At 38.8% G+C, this 23,572-nt stretch overlaps 2 protein-coding genes across 3 annotated transcripts; both read right to left on the bottom strand.

Moving 5' to 3' along the window:
• Window positions 1-5,670: 5,670 nt before the first annotated feature.
• LOC117391463 (angiopoietin-related protein 5-like) lies at window positions 5,671-10,491 on the bottom strand. 2 transcript variants are annotated; one of them, XM_033989282.2, is made up of 7 exons: window positions 10,435-10,491; window positions 10,287-10,361; window positions 9,306-9,324; window positions 9,106-9,197; window positions 7,331-7,448; window positions 6,621-6,806; window positions 5,671-6,045 (listed from the first exon to the last, which is right to left on the bottom strand). In XM_033989282.2, exons 2-7 carry the CDS (start codon window positions 10,353-10,355, stop codon window positions 5,744-5,746), a joined length of 786 nt encoding a protein of 261 aa, XP_033845173.1. In that variant the 5' UTR covers window positions 10,356-10,361; window positions 10,435-10,491; the 3' UTR covers window positions 5,671-5,743. The 2 variants fall into 2 exon arrangements, with proteins under 2 accessions (XP_033845173.1, XP_055087690.1); XM_055231715.1 differs by having other exon boundaries at window positions 9,306-9,321.
• An 8,097-nt stretch (window positions 10,492-18,588) lies between these two features.
• On the bottom strand, window positions 18,589-20,652 carry LOC117391462 (angiopoietin-1-like). The gene is made up of 4 exons (XM_033989281.2): window positions 20,623-20,652; window positions 20,211-20,310; window positions 19,539-19,724; window positions 18,589-18,963 (listed from the first exon to the last, which is right to left on the bottom strand). The coding sequence occupies exons 1-4, from the start codon at window positions 20,650-20,652 to the stop codon at window positions 18,662-18,664; spliced, it is 618 nt and encodes a 205-aa protein (XP_033845172.1). The 3' UTR covers window positions 18,589-18,661.
• Window positions 20,653-23,572: the final 2,920 nt, after the last annotated feature.

Here is a 23,572-nt window from a genome sequence, read left to right as displayed (position 1 = left end):
TAGCCCAATTCACCCTGTAGCCCGAAATATTTCCAAACATGTCAAATATGTTAAGGAGATAAGGTATTAATTCTGATGGGCTAGTGTGGATTAAAATGTCATCTGCATACAGGGAGATATGACTGTGCGTAACATTTATTGTAATAGGTGCCATTTTTCTTAGTTTACCTTACTAGTTGCGCAGTGGGTTCCAAAGATAGACAAAGTAAGAGTGCATATAGGGAGTGGCCCTGGCACGAAGGACGAGACACAGAAAACCTGGATGAACACACATTAGCCGTTAACAGAAGTGCAGTAGGATTAGCATACAAGGTTCTAATCATCTGCTTCTTGAACCACCATCTTAACGTGGTGGAGGGGTTTGAGCACCCGAATAATCCTGGGAGCTATGCTGTCGGAGGCCTGATAGGGTCACTCATGGCAAACAGGTCTTAGGGGACAGGTCAGACTAAGAGCGGTTCAGAAGCCCTTTATGTTGAATGAAAGGGCAAGGCCAGTTATGTCACCCGGACTGTCTTGGACACTTGGGGGAAGAGAGAGGCAGAGCTGTTGACCGATCACCACCTGGTGAGTTCCGTTGGCGCGGGAGGAAGCTAGACAGTCCTGGCAGACCCAAACGTATCATGAGGGTCTGTTGGGAACATCTGGCGTAGCCCTCTGTCAGGGGACCTTCAACTCATGCCTCTGGGGAGAGCTTCTGTCACATCCCGGGGGAGGCTGGAGACATGGATTCCGAATGGGCCATGTTCTCTCCCTCAATTGCCGATGTGACTGCTTGTAGTTGTAGTTGTAAGGTCTGTGGTGCTTGTCGCAGCGGCAACCCCCCAAACCCGGTGGTGGGCACCTGAATTAAGGGATGCCATCAGGCTGAAAAAGGAGTCCTATCGAGCCTTGTTGGCTTGTGAGACTCCTGAGGCAGCTGATGAGTACGGGCGGGACATGCGTACCATGACTCGTGTGGTCGCAGAGGCAAAAACTTGGGTTTAAGACGAGTTCGGGGAGGCCATGGAGGAGGACTATTGGACAGCCTCAGAGATTCTGGCAAACCGTCCGACACCTCAGGAGGGGTAAGCAGTGCTTCACTGACACTGTTTACAGTGGGGGTGGAGAGCTGCTGACCTTGACTGGGGATATTGTCAGATGGTTGAAGGAGTACTTTGAGGATCTCCTCAATCCCACCATCACCGTGCTTCCAAGGAGCAAGCAGAGACTGGTGGCTGGTGATCACCCTGGCAGAAGCTCCTTGGTGGCAAGGCTCTGGGGGTGGACAAGATCCATCCTGAATACCTTAATTTTCTAGATATTGTGTGGCTGTCTTGGCTGATATGTCTTTGCAACATCGCGTGGTGGTCGTAGATAGTATCACTGGACTGGCAGATTGGGGTAGTGGTCCCTCTGTTTAAGAAAGAGGACCGGAGGGTGTGCACCAATTACAGGGGAATCACACTCCTCAGCCTCCTCCTGCTCCTCCTGAGTCTAAACCTGAATCTTTACCTGTTGTGGTAAAGAAGGAGCTGAGGCGAATGGCAAAGCTCTGGATTTACCGGTCAGTCTACATTCCTACCCTCACCTGTGGTCATGAGCTTTGGGTAATGACCGACAGAACAAGTTTGCTGATACAAGTGGCCAAAATGACTCTCCCCCGCAGGTTGGCTGGGCGCTCCCTTAGAGATAGGGTGAGGAGCTCGGAGAAGAGACGCTGCTCCTCCACGTCAAGAGGAGCCAGCTGAGGTGACTTGGGCATCTGTTCCAAATGCCCCAGCATGTCCCACCCGGAGGAGGTTTCAGGGAAGACCTAGGACACGCCGGAGGGACTGTCTCGGCTGGCTTGGGAACACCTTGGTGTCCCACCAGAGGGGCTGAATGACGTGTCAGGGGTGAGGGAAGTCTGGGAGTTCCTGCTTAGCCTGCTGCCCCTGCAACCTGGCCCCAGATAAGTGGAAGAAAATGGATGGATGGTTCTAATCACATTAATAAAACCAGAGGGAAATATGATGCAGCACATCCCACAGATAGTCCAATTCCAACCGGTCAAACACCTTCTCAGCATCCAGTGACAGGATAACATTTTGATTTGCAGATTGGCAAGATGTATCTATGATATGGAGCAGATGCTGAATGTTCAAAAGCTAGTCTAGACTTAATGAAGCCTGTTTAATCATAATAAACTAAATAAGTCATATGTTGTTCTAGTCTGTGAGCAAGAATGTTTGCAAAAGCTTTGAGCTCTATGTTAAGAAGGCTGAGTGGCCGGTAGGAGGAGGAGTAAGTTGGTGGCTTGTTCTTTTTGAGTAAAAGAGAGATAATCGCCACATTGGTGCTGTCATAGAAAGACCCTTTGATTATAGAGTGATTAATCATGTCTAAAAGTAAAGGACCAAGTTGAGGCCAGATGTCAACATACAGCTCTGGTGACATTCCATTTATCCCTAGTGATTTACCCTTATTCATGGAATGAATGACTTTACTTAATTCCTCCAATGTTACAGGTGTCTCTAAAGCATTGGCAGTTTCATGTGGGACTTTAGGTAGACTAAGAGAGCTTAAGAAATCACTACAGGCTTTTTTATCCTATGTTACTTCTGATGTATACAGTTTACTGTAGAAATCTCTAAATGCACTGCTAATTTTTTTCAGGATCTGAGGTGACAATGCCTCCTTTGGTGGCAAAAATATTTGCCACCTTAATAATTCATTTAGTTGTTCACATTTATCTTGCCGTATTTTTGTTTTCAGGCGTCACTTTAGTAGTCATTTTTCTTCCTATGGCAGCTATTTCTGTATCTAGGGGCACTTTAAGCTGTGATGGAAATTTAAATATATTTATGTTGTGAAAATATATGAAAATATTCTTATTATATGTCATTAAATGCATTTGATTGGTGTCAGTGTGTTAGACCCAGATCAGACATTAACATGTGTGAAGGTTCTGTCTCCATCCCACAGGAAACTCTATGTTGTTCTACCTGTCTAAGTGTAAAAGTTCATTATCTCATGGGTGTGAAAGAAAAGTCACTCTGCTTTGAAATGTATGTAGCTTTGTCATTCTGGTATAAATACTTAGAGCTTAGATGCTTGGGAACAGAGTAACCGGGGGGAGAGATGCTCTAGGTGAGACCTGGGATGCCAAAAGGCTACCAGTCTGTGGCCATTTCACGCCTGGGCCTTGTCCTGTCTGTATCTGCTGTAACAAAGAATAAACCGTTTTTCTGTATTTCAAAACTCATCGAGCTTCGCAAATAGATCACTTTTCAAGAATTGTTATTTTTCCACAACAAAGCTTATTTGCTCTATTTGATTGGGAAGAAAAGCTTATCGTAGTGTTTCGTATTGACAACCTTTAACTGCTTCCCAGATTACTCTAGGGTCATCTACAGAGTCCTGGTTTAACCCAATAAAGAACTCTAATTCTTCAGAAGGATGGAGGAAGGATGACCAATATTTCCATCAGACACCATTTTTCATAATCACTCACTTCTAATTTATAAGAAACCCATCTCTTTTTTACAGTGGGAGCACAAAGGGGTCCATGACTTCAGTTATATCATAGGCCAGAATGGATTAAGAGAGTTTCATGATTTACAAAAATGCAATAACTTGTGCGGTACATCCTTTTTCTTCTACCTGCAGTTGTGCACAACAATGCGTTTTCATGCTGAAAAATCACCCCTTCCACACTATTCTGACTAAAGTAGAAAGCTCTGGTAGGATTTCTGATCTATATAAACTACTTGTCAAGAGCTCACAAAAATGTACCTTTGGAAAACTGAACTGAAGGATCAGAGTGGGAATGGAATTAGATCTAGTCAAACATTTCCCTCTCATCGAAGAATCCTAATGACCAGATGATTCATTACCAAATAATTCTCAGAGACTATCTATACCCTAGAAGACAACACTCACTGGGATTTCTGCACAGACAAAAGTATTGGCACATTTCTGCATATGGTCTGGGAGTGCCCTGAGGTGGCACAATTCTGGGAAAACGTCTCAAAGGCACTGTCTAACTTAACCATCCCCTGCCTAGTTGCTAGATGATTCCTCCAAATTAAATCTGACAATCAATGACTAGCAGGCCTTACAGCTGCAAAAAAAAACAACTGTAATATACTGCTGAAAGTCAGTTCAACCAATGACTGTGAAAGGATGGCTTTTATCCTACCAAGAAATAATTCAGCTGGAGCTTTCTGCTTCTCGAATACATGGAGCAAAAGCCAGAAACATCTCCTGCTGCTCCAACCAACTGACCAAAGTCAAGATCTGAATATATTACATATCTGTTTTTTGTGTTATTTGGATGCTTTTATCATACTGTATATTCACAATTTTTCTCTTTATGCATGGTACATAATGAATATGTATGCAATAGAAAGCAATTTCTGCTGATTTCTTTTGATGGAGGAAATTTGCAATTATTGTATAGAGGGAATTCAAACCAGGACAAGAATATTTTTTATTATTTTACTTTTTTTTTTTTTTTTTTTTTTGCCTGTTAGGCATGATTTAATATATTTATTACTACTATTATTATCATTATCTGTATTATTACTACATTGTATTATTACTATATTTACATTTTTTTTATCATTATTGTGTATGTATTTATTCATTTTCTTCTTTATGCCCATCAAAAGGAGATCTCGGGGAAAACAGGTGGGAGGTGGGAGGTTTAAAAAGGAGAAAACAATTGTTATCAAACTGTAACTTGTATAACTGCAGATGACATCAACACTTGATTAAAAAAATAATAATTATATATATATATATATATATATATATATATATATATATATATATATATATATATATATATATATATATATATATATATATATATATATATATATATATCACATAAAGTATTCTTCCCAACACTGTATTAGTGACACAGGTGTGCCATCAGTGACATGGGTGTGTCAATATTGTTATTATTTAAGTACAATGAATATGCTACCTGCTGGAATTGTCATGATTAGATTGCAAGATAAATGATATGTTACGTTTTCTGCATGAAAGTAAACGTATTTGTAAAATATACCTTATCTTAAATAATTATATGCAAACATTCTCTTTGGTACTATTACCAACAATAACGTGTCTTTGAAATACTTCAAAAGTTCAAAAACTTCACATGCAATTCGTCTGTGTATAAAATCACTTTATGTTGGTAGGACTCACTGAAGAGCATGACACATTAATGTTACTTTTTAAAATCATGCCATTTAAGTTGGGACAGTAAAATTTCCCTTGAACTTTGTAGTTTATGTCTGTGTTTTAACTTTTAACTGGGCTCATTTACTTCGGATGTGCTTTTTTTTTTTACACCAATGGCAGATAATTTTGGAAATGAAAACTGTGTTGAGAGAAAAAGATTTTCTACAGCTACAGATCAGATCCAGTCAATATATGTGTTATTATTAATAACTAATATTTCTACATACAAGCTTTTTGTAATCTTACTGAACTTTTTTTTTTTTTTTTTGTCTTTTTGAAAATCTGTATACATAATTCTCATCAACTTTATTCAGCAGTGAAATGTTTTGTCCATCATTTACAACAATTCTGCTCTCTGTTCCCCTCTGGCAGTCTCCTCACATGAAACATTTATTGGATAATTTTTTCAGAGGTTTTAAAATTTACAATGCTGTTTAGTAGAAATGATCAAAGTAGTTTAAGAGAAATATTTTTAAACTTGCACACAACAAAACAACATGATGCTGAATTATATCTGAAAGAATCGTGTCTACACCATTGGTTTGACCATCATCCTGGTTGCCTTCAGAGAGTATGGAGCCCTGCCTTTCCAGCTGTCCCAGTGCAGACCTGATGCCCAACCAATGTGTTCTCCCATTGGGTGATAGTCACCATGGAGACTGGCCGACCCACAGCGACTGAACCACCAGCCACCTCCCTCTGAAGCGACACACTCCTGCACGGCTATGTCCCCAAAAATACAAGGGTGGCATCCATCATTATCCCTGTCTATGGTGCTGAAGCCAAAACCGTTCTGGTCAATTCCTGCATATACTCCACGAATGGCATCACCTAAAGAAAAAATGTTCAAATCAAATATAGCTTTTAGTGATTTATTGCATTACTACTTACTGATTTACTAAACAAAACAAAAAAATGACCAAGGTGTTTATGCTATAATTTGGACTTTTGGTCCTCAAGACGATTATCTAATCAGAAAGCAGAATGGGTTGTCAGTTTCAATGCAAATCCAGGTAATCAAAGCCTAAAAGGACCCTCTCTGAATCCTCACTACCTAAATCCCAGCACCTGCAGCCAATCATTAATCAGTTGTTCTGCTGCTCCAACTTAGAAAAACCGGTATGTGTTCTCTATATGCAGGTTTTTTGTACCGTAGAGTGGAGGCTACATAAACTTGTGTCTGTTTTCTGGCAAAAATATAAACTGCTCTACATCTAAATTTAACCACTTTGCAGATTAAATAATAATAATTTTGCAGGTTAAATTAATCATTTAAAACGGTTTAGAGAGTTTTAGATTAGAAGTTGGTAGATGTAATTTGCCATTTTACCACTAGATGACGCCAAAGTACACATGTTATACTTTTATTACAGTTCTTCTGACTAAAGTAAAGTAGCCATCTGTACCTGCAGTCCCTTTGTACGTCTTGACATGCAGTTTGAAGCCTGACTTCTCATTTCCCAGTTTAAAGTGACTGTACTCTGCAAACGCAGTGTTTCCTTCATGGTCCCAGAGATCCACTCTCAAAATCCAGTTCCTGGTCTTGGCCTTGGTCAAAGCAAATACCTTGCTGAGTCCGAGCCAGTGGTCCTCTGCAAATAAGCATCAAGTTACAATTATTATTATTATTATTATTATTATTATTATTATTATTATTATTATTATTATTATTATTATTATTCAGTATTTAAAGGAACAGTATGTAGATTTAGATTTTCAATTTCATAAACTTGGCCTATCTGTGTCCCACACATCAACAAAAATAACAGTTTCTTGATTTGTTTTTAAGCCATATGATCATTTGCAATAATTAAATTATTTTACTGGCAAGGCAAGACAAGTTTATTTTTATTGCACAATTCATACACAAATTAATTCAAATTCAATTCAGTGCTTTACAGAATTATGTATGCCAAAGTATAAATGATCTCTGGGTTTCATAAATATCTTGAAGAGTGACTTTTGTTGTTTTTAACAAAAGCAGTAAGTGCACACCATGTTCTTAATTCCATTTGAAACATAGACTGGGAAACCCACTAATACATATGTTGACACACAGACCCCAAATATACTGTCCTATACTCATTACTGATACATGTATGTGGTTGGTACGTACGTGTGAGGCTCCCAAAGCCATTCTTATAGGCCAGCCAGCCTCTGTTGAACTTCACTTGGGGCCCGCTGCGTCTTTGGAAAACTGTCCAGCCGCCATCAGACTGCATCTCACAGTAAATCTACAACGGACAAGTAGAGAGCAAGTGCAGAATGTAGTTTAGTTTTGATAATAGTAGTTGTTGAGTTAAAAAGACATCGAGTTTAATTGTCTCTATTTTATTTATTCAAATTGTTGTGGCCTTTACCAATTTAAACACAATAGGCTGATAATATGGAGAAAGAGCTGTACTCCATGACAGTCAAATGCAGAGAACACATTCACTTATGTTGATAACCCTCAAAAACTACTGAGTCAGAGTCGAAACTGGACTGGAGACCTCTGATTAAAGCAGGGGTGTCAAACTCATTTTCACCAAGGGCCACATCAGCAACATGGCCGCCATCAAGGGCCAGATCTAACTGTGAGGCAGTGTAAATGTCACTAAATGTAACTCCTTTTCAACTTGTTAAAAAACTCTCTCTATTTATTACTTATTCAAGTTGCAAATATTACATGTCAGTTTGTCAGGGGATACACAGTTACAACGACCTTTTTAAAAGTGTGTATTGGGGCACACCTGCTCACAGACCTTCAGCACTGCTTCAATTATGGGAAAGTTTGTTGTTTTTCTTGAAGGCTAACGTCTGCATACTTGGCTCTGTGTTTGGAGTCAAAATTCCGACTTAGACTGTTCTCTTTCACAACCGACCCCGCCTCATAACACAATTTTTTATATTTGCAAATATCTCTCATTTCCACTTGTTGGGAAAATCTAATTAGTTTATGGTTAATGTACACATTAGAGCAGCATAGATTTATTTTAAATTACAGTCATGTCTTTTAATTTACCTTCTCACGGGCCACATAAAATGACATGGTGGGCCAAATTTGGCACCTGGGCCTTGAGTTTGACACACATGCTCTAAGGCTTTGGCTACACCAGGGGTGTCAAAGTCATTTTCACCGAGGGCCACATCAGCAACATGGCCGCCATCGAGGGCCAGATGTAACTGTGAGGCAGTGTAAATGTCACTAAATGTAACCAAATGTCATGTAAAATAAATGTAACTACTTTTCAACTTGTTAAATGACTCTTTCTGTATTTATTACTTATTCAAGTTGCAAATATTACATGTCAGTTTATCAGGGATACACATTTACACAGAAGTGTGTATCGGGGCTCAACAGCTCACAGACCTTCAGTACCTTTATGGTACAATTTGTTGGTTTTCTTGAAGGCAAACGTCTGCATACTTGGCTCTGTGTTTGGAGTCAAAGATCAACTTAGATTGTTCTTTCACAACCGGCCCTGCCTCATGACACAAAAAACATACAGGTTTTTCTCCTTAAAAAACCTGAAAAACTTGTATTCACCTTCACCTTTCTTGAAACTGCCTTAAATTCCTACAATTTTCCTCTTCCTAAACATTTTGGGATCATTATTTGCAAATATTTCTCATTTCCATTTGTTGGGAAAATCGAATTAGTTTATGGTTAGTGTACACATTAGAGCAGCATAGATTTATTTTAAAATGACAGTCATGCCTTTTAATTTACCTTCTCACGGGCCACATAAAATGATGTGGCGGGCCGCATTTGGCCCCCGGGCCTTGGGTTTGACACACATGGATTAAAGTAAAAAGGCTTGGTATTGGGGCAATGTAACATTTTTACACATTTTTTTTCTTAACTATACAAACAAAACTGTCTAAGTTATGTCATTAAAACAATATTACCTCAAATGGCGCTCTGACTCCTTTAGGCTGGATCCAGTAAACTCCACTGGATGCCTGAGGATTTTTGTTCTTTACATCACTACAGTCAGTTCCTGAGAAACACATGGAAATGTCAGATCATTTCAATCTGGGGAACACGTTCAAAATAATAACTCATCAGGCCGATGTATATGAAGAAAACCAGTGTGAACATAATTTACCTTGAGAGACATGTTGCTTCTTAAAAGGAAAAACAAAACACAGAGATTAGTTAAAATGAAAGTGCTGGTTCAGACAGGTCTGTTACACTGTGTCATTCAGAGCTGCATTTGTAATCTTAAAAAAATACTCATCCGATCTCATACAGTAATGGACAGGCAAAGTCTACGGCTAGTATTAATACTACTTATACTGCTTTGTCTCTTTCTACTAATACTACTACTACAATAGTAAGAACACAAGGAAATTTCACTTTCTATATTTTTAATGCATCTGTATAGTTTATGGCATTTGCTCTCAAATTTATAGAATAAGTTCCACCTGAGATAGTATTTCCAAGTACTGCCAGATCTAAAACAGGACTTTATCAGGACTAAATTATGACTAAACATGGTCTAAAATTTGACTAAACCAGATTGAGAGACAAAACCATTTAAATAATGATGAACCCAAAAAGTACAATAAAAATATTAAACTGCACTGTATCTCCAGAGGCAGCCTGAGTATGTGTACCACTGCTGGAGAAACACTTGATCCAAAATCTATTTTCTCGTTACTGTGTATTGAGATTTTGGATAAGTTAATACCTAGCCTAGTTTATGGGGCATTTTAAAGGTGGGCTATGTAACTTCTCATGTGGGGGGCCTATACGTTTGCCTAGTGGCATCGCCTGAATGTCTCCATGGAGATGGAGATAGTGTAATACCAGTTAAGAGTAATGCCATAAGCCAGGTTAAGATATAACACCCCCATGGAGTTCAGCAGTTGTCAGACCCTTCATCTGTAAAGTTACATAGCGCCCCTTTAATGGCTATCAACTGAAAGATCTAATCCTGATTATATCAATAATATTGATAAAATAATAGTTTATTAAAATAGCCCTTTTAAAATCACGTTATACAAATGTGTTTATCTGTATGTTCATTTTAGACAGGAATTTCTCTTTTTTAAAATAATAATAGATTAATATTAGCTGTACGCACCTTAGCTTGTACACTGTAGCTGAAGAGAATGACCAAAATGAGTCCACAATATCCAACGTTGCACCTCATTTTGAACTAAAGACAAAACTCCAAAAAACTGAAACAATTTCGAAATATATACGGACAAACGTGTGAGAGATGTACTTACACTCCCCAGTTATCGTTGCAATCTTTGAAATGTCAGTGGAATCCCTCAGTCATCCAGTAAGGGAGGTTAACTAACCTTTGAGAGCATGAGCTGTATTTATACACAGTAATATTACCACACCTCTTCCTCCTTATGGAGAAAGAGGTGTGGTAAGCCTAGGACAAATATGTTGACAGCAGTATTTACTAGCAGAGTTCCCATGTATTTTGGCCTTATCGCTCCCAACAGACATAACTTGACGAACAATACTGATAATAAATATAGAAAGTGAGAGAAGTAGTGCAGTGTAAGAGGAAAATGAGAATTTGAGTTTGACATTTACAGTCACCACAATGTATAAGTCAGTTGATAATATTTCATAAAAGTATCAACGCTGATCAATGCACAATTCATAAAGTTTTACATTTTTTTTTAATGGTAACACTAAAATGTTCTAGACTAATAATACAATTTTGAGGAAAACTGTTCATCTGTTATTATACCCAGTTAAACCAGCTGTCATGATTAAGACAGTTACTTCACCTGTCAGCGGTAGTAAAAGTAAAGTATTCATAGTATGCAATGTTACACACTTACTACCATAACTACAATATTTGAGCCTATTCAAGTGAAGCCTGGTAGCCGGTAGTGTGTTGTTAATTTTCTGATCATTTCAACGTTTTTACATCAAATCCCATGAAAAAGACTTATACCACTGATGTGTACGACTCTGTATTAGTTTATTCAAATAACACAAATCACTATATTTTTACAATACATTTTCAGTGTGGTTCTCATTAAGCTAAAGTTATATCTAAGTACTTAAAACACAACAGTTCTACTAAGCTGCCAAAACAAAGTAACAAATATTTTTACATTCACCTGTCAGTGCTTTTTCATACTATTATCTACAACATGTTCTCTTTGTTCTTTAAAATCTATTTGTTTTGTTTTTTTGCTAACTTTGATATTTATAAAATTCTGTGTGAGCTATTAAAATGTTCCTAAGTCATCCAAAAGTGAGGTTAAACAATGACACTGTATTTAATCTATTGAGACCAGCATTTTGTGTATTTTTAATATTTCTAGTATTAGTTTATATGTCAAATGATTCAATATACTATTCAAATAAACAAATAAATGGAACCAGATTGTAATGTTTTGCCCCTTGAAATTACTGCACATGACATTGTCATTTTGCACAGCAGACACAGTTTTTTTTTTTTATTATTTTGGGCGTTTCATTGAGATGACATCAGTACAGTCAGGTGTTTGACGGAATACAAATTACAGTACTTTTTCATTTTGTTGGGGGAAGAATGACATACCCTTTATGACTATGACTGTCAGTTAGAGTCTTTTGTAACCAGTAAAAGTTGAGGTTTTAGAATCCGAGGTCAGTCTCATGTAGAGTTCACCACCTTTGTTGTCCTTGAGTTGATAAAATCAGCTTTTCTGAATCCACACTGTTTAAGGAAAACACACCACACCAGTTTTTATGATACACTGCCTACCTGCTACACCTGTTACAAGTGAGTTATCTAGACATATTGTGACATCAAATTGTGATCTGATCCTGTGACTGCCAATTTTGACTTTATGGCAAAATTGGCAAAACAAAACAAGTTTTGCTACAAGTCAATCTCAATGTCAATATAAAGCTAAACTGAACTGTAACTTACCTTTTTGTAGAGGCTGTGCAGATCAGTATGCTTCTACATTGAGTGTAAGAGAACACAGGCTGCCTGGCCAGCCCGGCTCGGACCATAACTATCAATAATAAAGCACAAAACACTCACACTAGGGGGGCACTACTGAATGTGGATGAAAAGACAAAATAAAACTATTGTACATGCTGCATATATGAGGGGTGGAAAGTAACTATATATAGAGTATAATTCTAGTCATGCAATTTTACTTCACTGCGTTCATAATTATTATGTTACTGACTACAAAATAAAGCTTTAATTCAACTTTAAATGTCGTCCAGGTCTGATCCATAGCAAAAAATCTAGTTAAATCTGTCAACTGGACAAATCGTTGTAGGAGTGAAGATGTTTCACTGCTCATCCAAGCATTATTATTCAGTTCTGGTCAGACTGCTGGTGGCCACTGCCTTATATCTATTTGAAAGTAGGGGCTAACCACACTGAAACTGTAAATAGCTATTGTCTCCAGTTTCAGCTGAGACTGCCCTATTCAGCCCTTAATGACCCTGCTATTGTTCTCATTGTTCTGGGGCTGAGGATGGAGTTGTAGATGGAGCTGAGTTTATGTCTCAGGCCCCCATTTCTGTTTAAGGAAGGATTCTCTTTCCTAACAAAAATACAAAAAAGGACAACAGGGAACCTGAAGCCAAAAGGAAAGGTGTTACCATTCCTTACGCTGCGGGTGTGTCTGAAAAACTTCACAGAATTTTCAGACAGTATGAGATTCCTGTCTTTTTCAAACCCACAAACACTTTAAGACAAAAACTGGTTCACCCTAAGGACAAAACCCCGAGCCATAAACAAAGTAATGTAGTCTACTCCATTCAGTGTAGTGAAGAGTGCAGTGAGCGTTACAGTGGAGAAACTAAACAGCTGCTCCATAAGAGGATGTACCAGGACCGGAGAGTTCCTCTGGACCCCAGTCCGCTGTAAATCTCCATCTCAAAGCCACTAACCACTTCTTTGAAGATAGTGAAATTCAGATCTTAGCCAGAGAAAAGAAATGGTTTGGAGAGGAGTTAAGGAAGCTATTTTTGTTAGGAAATAGAATCCTTCCTTAAATTGCCCATGGGGAGAGGCGGCAAGCTGGAGTGGGCTTGTTTAATGCCCCACAGCTCAGCCTCCATGTGTTGGAATTCACTCCGGTGAACGAGAGGGTTGTGTCCCTGCACCTTCAGGTCGGGGACAGGTTTCTCACTGTTATGGCGACCTACGGGCCAAACAGCAGTGTAGAGTACCCGGCCTTCACGGAGTCCCTAGGAGGGGTACTAGACAGTACACCAACCGGGAACGCCGTTGTTCTACTGGGGGACTTCAACGCCCACGGGCAACCACAGTGACACCTAGAGGGGCGTGATCAGGAAGAATGGCCTCTTTGATCTGAACCCGAGCGGTAGTTTGACCTCCAGCCACGTTTCTTGGACACTTGGGGCAAGAGAGAGGCAGAGCTGTTGACCGATCACCACCTGGTGAGTTCCGTTGGCGGGGAGGAAGCTAGACAGTCCTGGCAGACCCAAACGTATCATGAGGGTCTGTTGGGAACATCTGGCGTAGCCCTCTGTCAGGGGACCTTCAACTCATGCCTCTGGGGAGAGCTTCTGTAACATCCCGGGGGAGGCTGGGGACATGGATTCCGAATGGGCCATGTTCTCTCCCTCAATTGCCGATGCGACTGCTTGTAGTTGTAGTTGTAAGGTCTGTGGTGCTTGTCGCGGCGGCAACCCCCCAAGTCCGGTGGTGTACACCTGAAGTAAGGGATGCCATCAGGCTGAAAAAGGAGTCCTAGCGAGCCTTGTTGGCTTGTAAGACTCCTGAGGCAGCTGATGAGTACCGGCGGGACATGCGTGCCATAACTCGTGTGGTCGCAGAGGCAAAAACTTGGGTTTAAGACGAGTTCGGGGAGGCCATGGAGGAGGACTATTGAACAGCCTCAAAGAGATTCTGGCAAACCGTCCGACACCTCAGGAGGGGTAAGCAGTGCTTCACTGACACTGTTTACAGTGGGGGTGGAGAGCTGCTAACCTTAACTGGGGATATTGTCAGATGGTGGAACGAGTACTTTGAGGATCTCCTCAATCCCACCGTCACCGTGCTACCAAGGAGCAAGCAGAGACTGGTGGCTGGTGATCACCCTGGCTGAAGCTCCTTGGTGGCAAGGCTCTGGGGGTGCACAAGATCCATCCTGAATACCTTAATTCTCTAGATACTGTGTGGCTGTCTTGACTGATATGTCTTTGCAACATCGCGTGGTGGTCGTAGACAGTATCACTGGACTGGCAGATTGGGGTAGTGGTCCCTCTGTTTAAGAAAGAGGACCGGAGGGTGTGCACCAATTACAGGGGAATCACACTCCTCAGCCTCCTCCTGCTCCTCCTGAGTCTAAACCTGAATCGTTACCTGTTGTGGTAAAGAAGGAGCTGAGGCGAATGGCAAAGCTCTGGATTTACCGGTCAGTCTACATTCCTACCCTCACCTGTGGTCATGAGCTTTGGATAATGACCGAAAGAACAAGTTTGCTGATACAAGTGGCCAAAATGACTCTCCCCCGTAGGTTGGCTGGGCGCTCCCTTAGAGATAGGGTGAGGAGCTCGGAGAAGAGACGCTGCTCCTCCACGTCAAGAGGAGCCAGCTGAGGTGACTTGGGCATCTGTTCCAAATGCCCCAGCATGTCCCACCCGGAGGAGGTTTCAGGGAAGACCTAGGACACGCTGGAGGGACTGTCTCGGCTGGCTTGAGAACATCTTGGTGTCCCACCAGAGGGGCTGGTGGACGTGTCTGGGGTGAGGGAAGTCTGGGAGTTCCTGCTTAGCCTGCTGCCCCTGCAACCTGGCCCCAGATAAGTGGAAGAAAATGGATGGATGGTTCTAATCACATTAATAAAACCAGAAGGAAAACCCATATGATGCAGCACATCCCACAGATAGTCCAATTCCAACCGGTCAAACACCTTCTCAGCATCCAGTGACAGGATGACATTTTGATTTGCAGATTGGCAAGATGTATCTATGATATGGAGCAGATGCTGAATGTTGTCAAAAGCTAGTCTAGACTTAATGAAGCCTGTTTAATCATAATGAACTAAATAAGTCATATGTTGTTCTAGTCTGTGAGCAAGAATGTTTGCAAAAGCTTTGAGCTCTATGTTAAGAAGGCTGAGTGGCCGGTAGGAGGAGGAGTCAGTTGGTGGCTTGTTCTTTTTGAGTAAAAGAGAGATAATCGCCACATTGGTGCTGTCATTGAAAGACCCTTTGATTATAGAGTGTTTAATCATGTCTAAAAGTAAAGGACCAAGTTGAGGCCAGATGTCAACATACAGCTCTGGTGACATTCCATTTATCCCAAGTGATTTACCCTTATTCATGGAATGAATGACTTTACTTAATTCCTCCAATGTTACAGGTGTTTCTAAAGCATTGGCAGTTTCATGTGGGACTTTAGGTAGATTAAGAGAGCTTAAGAAATCACTACAGGCTTTTTTATCCTATGTTACTTCTGATGTATACAGTTTACTGTAGAAATCTCTAAATGCACTGCTAATTTTTTCAGGATCTGAGGTGACAATGCCTCCTTTGGTGGCAGAAATATTTGCCAGTTGTTCATTGTTATGAATTTTATGAGTCAAAAGACAGCTTGGTCTGGTTTGGTTTAAATAATGTTTCTACCACACACGCTGTATCTGAAACTCAGCTTTCTACCTTAATAATTCATTTAGTTGTTCACATTTATCTTGCCGTATTTTTGTTTTCAGGTGTCACTTTAGTAGTCATTTTTCTTCCTATGGCAGCTATTTCTGTATCTAGGGGCATGTTAAGCTGTGATGGAAATTTAAATATATTTATGATGTGAAAATATATGAAAATATTCTTATTATATGTCATTAAATGCATTTGATCGGTGTCAGTGTGTTAGACCCAGATCAGACATTAACATGTGTGAAGGTTCTGTCTCCATCCCACAGGAAACTCTATGTTGTTCTACCTGTCTAAGTGTAAAAGTTCATTATCTCATGGGTGTGAAAGAAACGTCACTCTGCTTTGAAATGTATGTAGCTTTGTCATTCTGGTATAAATACTTAGAGCTTAGATGCTTGGGAACAGAGTAACCGGGGGGAGAGATGCTCTAGGTGAGACCTGGGATGCCAAAAGGCTACCAGTCTGTGGCCATTTCACGCCTGGGCCTTGTCCTGTCTGTATCTGCTGTAACAAAGAATAAACCGTTTTTCTGTATTCCAAAACTCATCGAGCTTCGCAAATAGATCACTTTTCAAGAATTGTTATTTTTCCACAACAAAGCTTATTTGCTCTATTTGATTGGGAACAAAAGCTTATCGTAGTGTTTCGTATTGACAACCTTTAACTGCTTCCCAGATTACTCTAGGGTCATCTACAGAGTCCTGGTTTAACCCAATAAAGAACTCTAATTCTTCAGAAGGATGGAGGAAGGATGACCAATATTTCCATCAGACACCAATTTTTCATAATCACTCACTTCTAATTTATAAGAAACCCATCTCTTTTTTACAGTGGGAGCATAAAGGGGTCCATGACTTCAGTTATATCATAGGCCAGAATGGATTAAGAGAGTTTCATGATTTACAAAAATGCAATAACTTGTGCGGTACATCCTTTTTCTTCTACCTGCAGTTGTGCACAACAATGCATTTTCATGCTGAAAAATCACCCCTTCCACACTATTCTGACTAAAGTAGAAAGCTCTGGTAGGATTTCTGATCTATATAAACTACTTGTCAAGAGCTCACAAAAATGTACCTATTGAGCAGCTTTGGAAACCTGAACTGAGGGATCAGAGTGGGAATGGAATTAGATCTAGTCAAACATTTCCCTCTCATCGAAGAATCCTAATGACCAGATGATTCATTACCAAATAATTCTCAGAGACTATCTATACCCTAGAAGACAACACTCACTGGGATTTCTGCACAGACAAAAGTATTGGCACATTTCTGCATATGGTCTGGGAGTGCCCTGAGGTGGCACAATTCTGGGAAAACGTCTCAAAGGCACTGTCTAACTTAACCATCCCCTGCACTCAGAGGTTTATTTTGCTAGATGATTCCTCCAAATTAAATCTGACAATCAATGACTAGCAGGCCTTACAGCTGCAAAAAAAAAACCCTGTAATATACTGCTGAAAGTCAGTTCAACCAATGACTGTGAAAGGATGGCTTTTATCCTACCAAGAAATAATTCAGCTGGAGCTTTCTGCTTCTCGAATACATGGAGCAAAAGCCAAAAATATGCTGCTGCTCCAACCCACTGACCAAAGTCAAGATCTGAATATATTACATATCTGTTTTTTGTGTTATTTGGATGCTTTTATCATACTGTATATTCACAATTTTTCTCTTTATGCATGGTACATAATGAATATGTATGCAATAGAAAGCAATTTCTGCTGATTTCTTTTGATGGAGGAAATTTGCAATTATTGTATAGAGGGAATTCAAACCAGGACAAGATTATTTTTATTATTTTACTTTTTTTTTTTTTTTTGCCTGTTAGGCATGATTTAGTATATTTATTACTACTATTATTATCATTATCTGTATTATTACTACATTGTATTATTACTATATTTACATTTTTTTTATCCTTATTGTGTATGTATTTATTCATTTTCTTCTTTATGCCCATCAAAAGGGGATCTCAGGGAAAACAGGTGGGAGGTTTAAAAAGGAGAAAACAATTGTTATCAAACTGTAACTTGTATAACTGCAGATGACATCAACACTTAATTAAAAAAAATATATATATATATCACATAAAGTATTCTTCCCAACACTGTATTAGTGACACAGGTGTGCCATCAGTGACATGGGTGTGTCAATATTGTTATTATTTAAGTACAATGAATATGCTACCTGCTGGAATTGTCTGTGTATAAAATCACTTTATGTTGGTAGGACTCACTGAAGAGCATGACACATTAATGAGTGTTACTTTTTAAAATCATGCCATTTAAGTTGGGACAGTAACATTTCCCTTGAACTTTGTAGTTTATGTCTGTGTTTTAACTTTTAACTGCGCTCATTTACTTCGGATGTGCTTTTTTTTTTTTTTACCAATGGCAGATCATCTTGGAAATGAAAACTGTGTTGAGAGAAAAAGAATAACATAATCAGATTTTCTACAGCTACAGATCAGATTCAGTCAATATCTGTGTTATTATTAATAACTAATATTTCTACATACAAGCTTTTTGAAATCTTACAGAACAATTAAATGCAAAATGTTTTGGTGTTTTGTTTTTGTTTTTTTGTCTTTTTGAAAATCTGTATACATAATTCTCATCAACTTTATTCAGCAGTGAAATGTTTTGTCCATCATTTACAACAATTCTGCTCTCTGTTCCCCTCTGGTAGTCTCCTCACATGAAACATTTATTGGATAATTTTTTCAGAGGTTTTAAAATTTACAATGCTGTTTAGTAGAAATGATCAAAGTAGTTTAAGAGAAATATTTTTAAACTTGCACACAACAAAACAACATGATGCTGAATTATATCTGAAAGAATCGTGTCTACACCATTGGTTTGACCATCATCCTGGTTGCCTTCAGAGAGTATGGAGCCCTGCCTTTCCAGCTGTCCCAGTGCAGACCTGATGCCCAACCAATGTGTTCTCCCATTGGGTGATAGTCACCATGGAGACTGGCCGACCCACAGCGACTGAACCACCAGCCACCTCCCTCTGAAGCGACACACTCCTCCTCGGTTATGTCCCCAAAAATACAAGGGTGGCATCCATCATTATCCCTGTCTATGGTGCTGAAGCCAAAACCGTTCTGGTCAATTCCTGCATATACTCCACGAATGGCATCACCTAAAGAAAAAATGTTCAAATCAAATATAGCTTTTAGTGATTTATTGCATTACTACTTACTGATTTACTAAACAAAACAAAAAAATGACCAAGCTGTTTATGCTATAATTTGGACTTTTGGTCCTCAAGACGATTATCTAATCAGAAAGCAGAATGGGTTGTCAGTTTCAATGCAAATCCAGGTAATTATCGTCTAAAAGGACCCTCTCCGAATCCTCACTACCTAAATCCCAGCACCTGCAGCCAATCATTAATCAGTTGTTCTGCTGCTCCAACTTAGAAAAACTGGTATGTGTTCTCTATATGCAGGTTTTTTTTACCGTAGAGTGGAGGCTACATAAACTTGTGTCTGTTTTCTGGCAAAAATATAAACTGCTCTACATCTAAATTTAACCACTTTGCAGATTAAATAATAATAATTTTGCAGGTTAGATTAATCATTTAAAACGGTTTAGAGAGTTTTAGATTAGAAGTTGGTAGATGTAATTTGCCATTTTACCACTAGATGACGCCAAAGCACATGTGTTATACTTTTATTACAGTTCTTCTGACTAGAGTAAAGTAGCCATCTGTACCTGCAGTCCCTTTGTACGTCTTGACATGCAGTTTGAAGCCTGACTTCTCATTTCCCAGTTTAAAGTGACTGTACTCTGCAAACGCAGTGTTTCCTTCATGGTCCCAGAGATCCACTCTCAAAATCCAGTTCCTGGTCTTGGCCTTGGTCAAAGCAAATACCTTCCTGAGTCCGAGCCAGTGGTCCTCTGCAAATAAGCATCAAGTTACAATTATTATTCTTATTATTATTTTTCAGTATTTAAAGGAACAGTATGTAGATTTAGATTTTCAATTTCATAAACTAGGCCTATCTGTGTCCCACAGATCAACAAAAATAACAGTTTCTTGATTTGTTTGTTTTTAAACCATATGATCATTTGCAATTATGAAATTATTTTACTGGCAAGGCAAGACAAGTTTATTTTTATTGCACAATTCATACACAAAATAATTTAAATTCAATTCAGTGCTTTACAGAATTATATATGCCAAAGTATAAATGATCTCTGGGTTTCATAAATACCTTGAAGAGTGACTTTTGTTGTTTTTAACAAAAGCAGTAAGTGCACACCATGTTCTTAATTCCATTTGAAACATAGACTGGGAAACCCACTAATACATATGTTGACACACAGACCCCAAATATACTGTCCTATACTCATTACTGATACATGTATGTGGTTGGTACGTACGTGTGAGGCTCCCAAAGCCATTCTTATAGGCCAGCCAGCCTCTGTTGAACTTCACTTGGGGCCCGCTGCGTCTTTGGAAAACTGTCCAGCCGCCATCAGACTCTCACAGTAAATCTACAACGGACAAGTAGAGAGCAAGTGCAGCAGAATGTAGTTTAGTTTTGATAATAGTAGTTGTTGAGTTAAAAAGGACATCGAGTTTAATTGTCTCTATTTTATTTATTCAAATTGTTGTGGCCTTTACCAATTTAAACACAATAGGCTTATAATATGGAGAAAGAGCTGTACTCCATGACAGTCAAATGCAGAGAACACATTCACTTATGTTGATAACCCTCAAAAACTACTGGGTCAGAGTGGAAACTGGACTGGAGACCTCTGATTAAAGCAGGGGTGTCAAACTCATTTTCACCAAGGGCCACATCAGCAACATGGCCGCCATCGAGGGCCAGATGTAACTGTGAGGCAGTGGAAATGTCACTAAATGTAACTCCTTTTCAACTTGTTAAATAACTCTGTATTTATTACTTATTCAAGTTGCAAATATTACATGTCAGTTTGTCAGGGGATACACAGTTACAACGACCTTTTTAAAAGTGTGTATTGGGGCACACCTGCTCACAGACCTTCAGCACTGCTTCAATTATGGGAAAGTTTGTTGTTTTTCTTGAAGGCAAACGTCTGCATACTTGGCTCTGTGTTTGGAGTCAAAATTCCGACTTAGATTGTTCTTTCACAACCGACCCTGCCTCATAACACAAAAAACATACAGGTTTTTCTCCTTGAAAAACCTGAAAAACTTGTATTCACCTTCACCTTTCTTGAAACTGCCTTAAATTCCTAAAATTTTCCTCTTCCTATACATTTTGGGATCATTATTTCCAAATATCTGTCATTTCCACTTGTTGGGTAAATCTAATTAGTTTATGGTTAATGTACACATTAAAGCAGCATAGATTTATTAGGCCCGAGCCTAGGACAACGTCACGGCGAGGGACTCATTAAAACCACGTCCGGAGCATGGAAAATGGCAAAAATCAAGTAGTAAACACGCCCCAACATGGCAGTGAGTGGTGTCAAAAATTAGAACTCGACGAGCTCTAATCGTCACAAAAGACCCCGAGAAAAAAATAATGAAAGACGACTCGGTAGCGCCACCTCAAACTTTGATTTTCATGGGGCCAATGGGAGCCCGACTCGGAAAAAAGTCAACGTAAAAATCCGAACCTTACAGCAAAAAATAGTACATGTCGGGACATGACAAAAATGATATTATGACCCCGCTCTAAAATGTACAAGAAGTCGGCCATATTGGATCAAACCCGGGAATGACAAAAGTGCACACCCTCACATTCAGGACATTTTCTCGCACAGTTTTCATCACAAACACTTCAAATTTTGCCAAATCCCACTAAACCTATGTGCGATTAAAGATTATCAATTACATTTTGATTATGACTTTGGGTGTGGTCAGGGTGAATTTTCAACAAAATCGCAAATTTTGGAATAATTCAAAAAAATATTTCTCTTTCACACATTTTTTGTTGGGAAAATGCTAATACAGCGTTTATGCACATTTGTGAGATGAACGCAATGGTATGCAAATCAAGGCACTCTCTCACAAAATGGCTCTCTAGCGCCCTCTTCAAATTTCATATTCAAAAATTCATTGAAATTTGGTAAACATATTCCTCTCATCATACTAAACAAAAAGCCAATGAAGACATACCTTTATTTCCAACCGTTCAGGTGTGACAATATCATAAATGGTCTCATTGGAATGAATGGAGTAGTATTCCTCAGTCGCAAATTTTGGGGGGAGGGGCGATGTAAGCAGGAACGAAAGGCAGGATATTCACTGTGGCCTTTACCCCGCGGTCGCAAGGGGTGGCGAGGGCCTTTATCACTGCTTGCAGTTTTAATTATTATTATTGTCATTATTATTTTTATTATTATTTTCTTTTTTAAATTTATTTATTTATTTTTACTATTCAATGATTAATAAAAATATTAAATAATAAAATAAATTAAATAATTAAAAAATATTAAATTAAATAAATAAATTAAAATAAATTCAGTTCAACATTTTGTCAAAGAATTAAACATGCAACAGTGATTTATGTTTTAATACTCGAGCTTACCACCAGGGGGCAGTATTACACACACTGAAAAAGCACTGTCTCTGTCCTCTGTCCAGGCCTGTACTGAAGAATACTTTTAATCTGCACATTCTGCAAACAGTTGTGTTGTTTTACATATTTATCTGCTAAATTAAATCAGTATATTGGACATAATTAGTGTGGATTGATATCGGGCGCATATAAAACTCACTGTTCTGATTCAGCTCAAGATCATTATAAAGATATTCAGGAAAGACTCATTTCTGTCCTGTGAATGTCTTGATACCTGCTTAAATGAATATCTACTTTCGATACAAGTTTTAGTCTCGGTAAGTATCAGATTTTTTGATACTTTTGACAATCCTAGTGCTGACAAGGTGTTGTTCAACTTTAAAATGACTCATACTAAATAAACACCATAATAATGCAGTAAATGTAATGTAATAAATACAAAAAGTAATAAATACAGGAAATAATAAATGCAAGAAGTAATAAATACAAGAAATAATAAATCCAATATTTATTTATTTATTTGTTTGTTTGTTTGTTTGTTTGTTTGACAGAGACGGTGTACATTGACAGCATTGCTGCAAATGCACCAGAATTAGCCAAAAGGCTCTTTTTCATCTGTTGTCCCTGGACAGATGGCAGACCTGTCTCCCTAAAACCCTACCCCATGTCTCTATTTAAGTATAATTTGGACAGATTATTGAATTGGCTTGAATCACATTGTGCCACTGTGGCAGTGATGGGAGATTTTAATGATGACATATTGAAATCTTCAAATCTCTGCAATTTTATGATAGAAAAAGGATATGTTCAATATGTCACATCTCCCACAACAGAGAGAGGGACATTAATTCATCATTTATATGTGAAATCTACAGAGTATGACATAGATTCTGTAGTGGTGCCAACGTACTTCAGCGACCATGAGGGGATAGAGTTTTCTTTCAAATGTAGATCTAAATAGGTCATAACATTAGTCTGAATTGGTTTATTTAAAATGGACAGGTGTTGTTTATTGACATCTCATCACATTGTTGCGCATCGCTTCGTCTTTAATCATTTATTTACATTGTTGCACGTCGCTTCGTCTTTAATCATGTATTTAGATTTATATGACATGAAGTTGTTTTAATTATGGATCATGAAGATTGTTGTAATGGGTTTTAAATGATTGTTGACTTGTCCATGTGTTCTTATAGTGTTTATCATGCACGTTGTTAATCATGAATTTTA

The sequence above is a fragment of the Periophthalmus magnuspinnatus genome, chromosome 23 (assembly GCF_009829125.3).
Source record: "Periophthalmus magnuspinnatus isolate fPerMag1 chromosome 23, fPerMag1.2.pri, whole genome shotgun sequence".
Classification (NCBI taxonomy): Eukaryota; Metazoa; Chordata; class Actinopteri; order Gobiiformes; family Gobiidae; genus Periophthalmus; species Periophthalmus magnuspinnatus.
Note: the sequence above shows the minus strand (reverse complement) of the source record. Positions and strands in the feature narration are given on the sequence as shown.

What these genes read in the sequence shown, in the direction of transcription:
- LOC117391463 (XM_033989282.2), bottom strand. Translation starts at nt 10,355, where the DNA reads ATGAGGTGCAACGTTGGATATTGTGGACTCATTTTGGTCATTCTCTTC. An exon ending in GAGTCAGAGCGCCATTTGAG is followed by an intron (nt 7,449 to 9,105) that starts GTAATATTGTTT and finishes TGTCCGTTGTAG; the next exon opens with ATTTACTGTGAGATGCAGTC. An exon ending in GACGTACAAAGGGACTGCAG is followed by an intron (nt 6,046 to 6,620) that starts GTACAGATGGCT and finishes TTTTTTCTTTAG; the next exon opens with GTGATGCCATTCGTGGAGTA.
- LOC117391462 (XM_033989281.2), bottom strand. Translation starts at nt 20,652, where the DNA reads ATGGCGGCCATGTTGCTGATGTGGCCCTTG. An exon ending in TGTTGCTGATGTGGCCCTTG is followed by an intron (nt 20,311 to 20,622) that starts GTGAAAATGAGT and finishes TTACTGTGAGAG; the next exon opens with TCTGATGGCGGCTGGACAGT. An exon ending in GACGTACAAAGGGACTGCAG is followed by an intron (nt 18,964 to 19,538) that starts GTACAGATGGCT and finishes TTTTTTCTTTAG; the next exon opens with GTGATGCCATTCGTGGAGTA.